Source organism: Notothenia coriiceps, unplaced genomic scaffold, assembly GCF_000735185.1.
Source record: "Notothenia coriiceps isolate Sejong01 unplaced genomic scaffold, NC01 NC01_scaffold00004102, whole genome shotgun sequence".
Lineage (NCBI taxonomy): Eukaryota > Metazoa > Chordata > Actinopteri > Perciformes > Nototheniidae > Notothenia > Notothenia coriiceps.
The window spans coordinates 46445-51159 of NW_011336803.1; the positions used below are offsets into that span (position 1 = coordinate 46445).

General features: G+C 40.2%; 1 protein-coding gene across 1 annotated transcript; it reads left to right on the top strand.

Annotated features, from left to right (window-relative positions):
- Window positions 1-356: 356 nt before the first annotated feature.
- Window positions 357-3523, top strand: LOC104942025 (protein SET). Its single transcript, XM_010767213.1, has 8 exons — window positions 357-654; window positions 1705-1762; window positions 1963-2105; window positions 2236-2339; window positions 2418-2531; window positions 2700-2870; window positions 3041-3172; window positions 3256-3523. Exons 1-8 carry the CDS (start codon window positions 582-584, stop codon window positions 3277-3279), a joined length of 819 nt encoding a protein of 272 aa, XP_010765515.1. The 5' UTR covers window positions 357-581; the 3' UTR covers window positions 3280-3523.
- Window positions 3524-4715: the final 1192 nt, after the last annotated feature.

A 4715-nucleotide genomic window follows, 5' to 3' on the forward strand; every position in this document is an offset into this window, starting at 1 on the left:
AAAGATATTTCTAAACGTCCTGTTTACTTGTCCCTTTCGTATCAAACACGAACAATTAAATCCTAAAACTGAAAAGCTCATTTGCATTGACCACCAGAACGAGGTCCCTCCTGCCTCCAATGATATACAGCATCTTTTTTTAAAGTGCGCAAGTGCGAGTCGGTCCAAATGAAGGTTTGGCCTGGTCCTAATAAAATATTTTGGGCGGCCATTAACTTCAAAATTGTTTCTGAGATCAATACTAGTACTAATTAGAAATGTAGTTCAATTTTTGTGATATTTTAAGAGGAGAAAGAGGTGTAAATCAGCAAATGTGAGCAAGGCAGTGAGACCTATTTTGAGAGGCGGAGCTCGCCCTCTTCTCCATTCGGCGAGGCGCGTCGTAATGAAAGGAGCGCGTGAGCGGCGGTTGCTGTGACTTCCTCGCTCATCGGCAGCTACATTGTGTGGAAGCAGCACGTTGTTGGCTTCTGCACGCTGTGAACTTTACGCCGAAAATTCTCCTGTTCAAGGAGAAACCAGATTTCAAAGCTACCAGCTAGTTTCTCATACGACAGTTAGTTATCCCAGCTTGAGAAATCATGTCGGCCTCGGCGGCAAAAGTGAGTAAAAAGGAGCTGAACTCGAACCATGACGGAGCGGACGAAACCTCCGGTAAGATGGGGAATCATGGCGGCCTCCCGTTCACCGCCATTTTCACTTTCTTCTTCTAACACAATTTGTATTGCTACAGGGTTAAATATTGTTGATATATACTGTGTGTATTGCTTTAATTTAGCTCCAGGACCGTATTTGTGGTGGACCGCGGCTGTTTGCTGCGTGTGTTCGTATTTCGATAACAGCAGCTAGCTCGTCAGCTAGCGCATTTATTAGCATGCCCGCTGTTGTTCAGTTCAGACCGGTGCTGAGAGGCCATGTTAGCTAGCCCTTAGCATCATCAGCGTGGCCAGTTGTGTCGTTCGCTGCCCACTAAGTGGATGTGTGCGATGCTGGATGATACTTTGCATTGGGTGCTGTTCTAAAACGAGCTTTATTTGAGCAAGTCACCATTACATCGCTTTTATTGTGATTTTGAAACGAGGAAAGTGAAAATTTCATTCAGGCGATAGCCGTTAGCCAGCTACTGTTGTTGTTGTAATGTTACCTAACGTTAGCTGACGACGTTATGTCTTGTTACTGGTCAAAATGCATCCATATTTACCAGCCTTTCTATCAGTTTAACGTGGTAAATATTATATTTATACATCTGCCGTAAGACCACCGGTACGACTATCAGGGGGGGTTGTTCTGGCATCTATCCTAGCTTGGTCTCACATTATCGCGGCAATGTGTGTGTGCAGACTCACATTTAAACCACGCGGCCTTGTCGGTTGCAGCCGGCAGGAAACGCAGAGTGTCTGAGCCGCTAGAGCTGCAGCTATTGGCCGCTCATATTACGTTAACCTCCGGGGGAGCCTTTATTTTACCGCGCACTACGGGGCGATTAAATATTGTAATCTCAAAGTCTATTTGAATGAGTAAAACTTCGAAAAATCTTGAAAGTACAGTAGGGTTTCATTGTGTCAAACTCACACACATGACTTGAAATACGATAAGTTTTGCGTGCACGTAAACAAAGTTATGCATGTATCTTTTTCTGGGCAAATCTGTTTTTTCCCCGAGCTCTGTTATGAATCTTTTATAACACATTTTTTATTTTCACAGAGAAAGAGCAGCAAGAAGCTATTGAACACATCGACGAAGTTCAAAACGAAATTGACAGGTAATTTAAAAACACTTTTTTATTTTTAAGGTCGGGGTTGCTGTTTTGTAAATGTAAAAATAACTAATGAAGTCAGATGGGGCAGCCTGTTTTGTGGCATAAACAAATGCATATTCTGAACTGTTTGACTTCCTGTTACTTTTCAATTTCAAAGAATCATGTTTTTTTTAAACACTTCTTCAACTTTGTTCTCCCTTCAGGTTGAACGAGCAAGCCAGTGAGGAGATCCTCAAAGTAGAACAGAAATACAACAAACTCCGTCAGCCATTCTTTCAGAAGAGGTCAGAACTGATCGCCAAAATCCCCAACTTCTGGGTCACTACGTTTGTCAACCATCCACAAGGTGAGCTACTCAACATGAAGTGTTTATTTTCATAGCCTAGTCATTCGGAAGTTATTTCATTACCAGGTTAAAATGTTTTGGACAGTGGCTCAAGTTAAAGTCTGGTCTGTCCCCCCCCCCCCCCCCACAGTATCTGCCCTACTGGGAGAGGAAGATGAAGAAGCACTTCATTACCTCAGCCGAGTGGAGGTGACAGAGTTTGAAGACATCAAATCGGGCTACAGAATAGATTTTGTAAGTATTGACACACGGTATGGAGGTACATGTTGTTTCATATATTCTTACTAATTTTGTAATGTTTTTGTTTTCTAGTATTTTGACGAAAATCCATACTTCGAAAACAAAGTACTTTCCAAAGAGTTCCATTTGAATGAGAGCGGGGACCCATCTTCAAAGTCGACAGAAATCAAATGGAAATCAGGAAAGGTATGTGTATTTTTCCAATAATTTTTTTTTTTTGCAAAATAGAGTTGATATGCTAGTTTGAGTACTTGACCAAAAACAAATATCAAAGCAGTATGACCTGACAAAAGGACTTGCATATTGAACATTTTTAATCAGAATCTTTTTTGTGTATGCTCCCTCTGTTTGTAGGACCTGACCAAGCGCTCCAGCCAGACACAGAACAAAGCCGGAAGGAAGAGACAACATGAAGAGCCAGAGAGCTTCTTCACTTGGTTCACTGATCACGCTGACGCCGGTGCTGATGAGCTCGGAGAGGTCATCAAGGATGACATCTGGCCTAACCCCCTGCAATACTACCTGGTATGTCTACAAATGGGGTTATCTATCTTTAGCTACCACTTTCCACAATAAGCAGACCTGTTTTTGACTTTATATTCATTTATTGTATTCCTTTTTGGGGGTTCGAGGCATGCTATCTTTTTTGGTATGACTTAAAAGACACAAATTCTCAAAGTGATTTTCATTACTAGGTTCCTGACATGGATGATGAAGAAGGGGAAGGTGAGGACGATGAAGAGGACGAGGAGGGTCTGGAGGACATCGACGAGGAGGGAGATGAAGATGGAGAGGAGGACGAAGAGGAAGATGGAGAAGATGGAGAGGTATAATGGATAAAGTCCAAAATGTTTCTTTAAGTGGTGTGTTTTCAACAACTCGCTAACTTTATGATATCTTGTCCTTTCAGGATGATGAGGGAGAAGACGACTAAGTAATAACTTGATCTACCCAAACCCTAAACCTTCTATTCCCTGTTTGGTTTTTCCACTCGCATTCGGGAGCAAAGGTTTTAATTTTATTTTTTTGGTTACTTTTTTTTATAAATAAATCTGTGTGCTTCATTTTCCATTCTGAAGCCTCTTCACCTTGGTGGTGCCATGTTATGTTCTCCTTTGAATCATCTTAGGACAATGGCACTTTTCCCTGAATTGTGAGTACCATCCCCAAAGTCATTTTTCTAAAAAATGTATAAAAATAGAATCAGCACAGCTACCTGAGTAGAACTTTAAAAGACCATTCACAATTAATTCCTACTGTTAAAGGTTGTGTTTTTAAATTGACTTCAGTGACCCAGTGCTAGTTGACCCTTCAATTTATTTTCCATCTATTTTTTTTTTTCGGTTGGGGTTTGATCCCTAGAAGAAAAACTGTTGTTTTCCCTTATGTGGTTAACGAGTACCAGCTCATTCCTTTTGACTTGTAATGTTTAGTGGGAGGGGGGGGTGGGGCAGGAGTATGTTGGTTATTGGGGAGAGTGGTTATTTTGACACCATTTCTATGGGACTTTTTTTTTCATTGTATTGTTTTACAGATATCCATGAGATTTGAAATGACATTTTTAATAAAGAACAAAATGGAAAAAAAACAAGCTTGTACATTTTGGCCCCCAATGCTTTATGGGTAAAAAAAAAACACAAAAAAACGACTTATAACATAGAATTTACATGAAGTCACCTTTCCTTTTCTGCTGGGGGAGGGGGTAAATGAACCATTTTTAATTTGAGGTGTAAAACTTTATTTGTTAGCATAATAAAACATAATGTGTTAACATGTGGGTGCATAGACATTTATTGAAAATATATATTTAGGTAGTGGCAGAGGCACCTGGGTTCATTGAACAGTTGAAAGTCCCATCAACTCTTCAAGGTTTTTGGAATCATAAGCAGGCTTGAAGCAAAGTCTTCTCTTAAAAGACGATGGGTTATTAAAGCCAGGAAGGTATGCTCCGACTCCTCAAATTTGTTTTTCGTGACTGTATCCGGCCAGTCACTGGGCTGGAAGGCCCAACCTTGAGTGAGGGGAAAAAGAAAGATGATTTAAAACAGACTTAAGACTGAATAAACAGGCATTCTAATCATAAAATCTAGCACATGGCTCAAGGCAAGTGAAAAGTGTTTGAGATGGTCTCTGTGTAACTTTCCTTTAGTTGCACACCAGATAAATAAAATGTCTACAAAATTAAAAAGTACTTGGAACCCTCTAACTTAAGGTTATCAAGACTGTCTTCATCATATCTAATTCTTGAACATAAATTATGAAGCTATCGAAATACAAAGATTTCCTCAGATTTTAGGAGTGTGCATAACTTAATGTTTTGCATTTTCCTATAAAGACTTGCTTTACAAAATCCTGATGGGAACATGTTTA

Coding starts and splice junctions, on each gene's coding strand:
- LOC104942025 (XM_010767213.1), top strand. CDS start 582: ATGTCGGCCTCGGCGGCAAAAGTGAGTAAAAAGGAGCTGAACTCGAAC. Junction 2,532..2,699: donor TCAAATGGAAATCAGGAAAG/GTATGTGTATTT, acceptor CTCTGTTTGTAG/GACCTGACCAAGCGCTCCAG. Junction 3,173..3,255: donor AAGATGGAGAAGATGGAGAG/GTATAATGGATA, acceptor TTGTCCTTTCAG/GATGATGAGGGAGAAGACGA.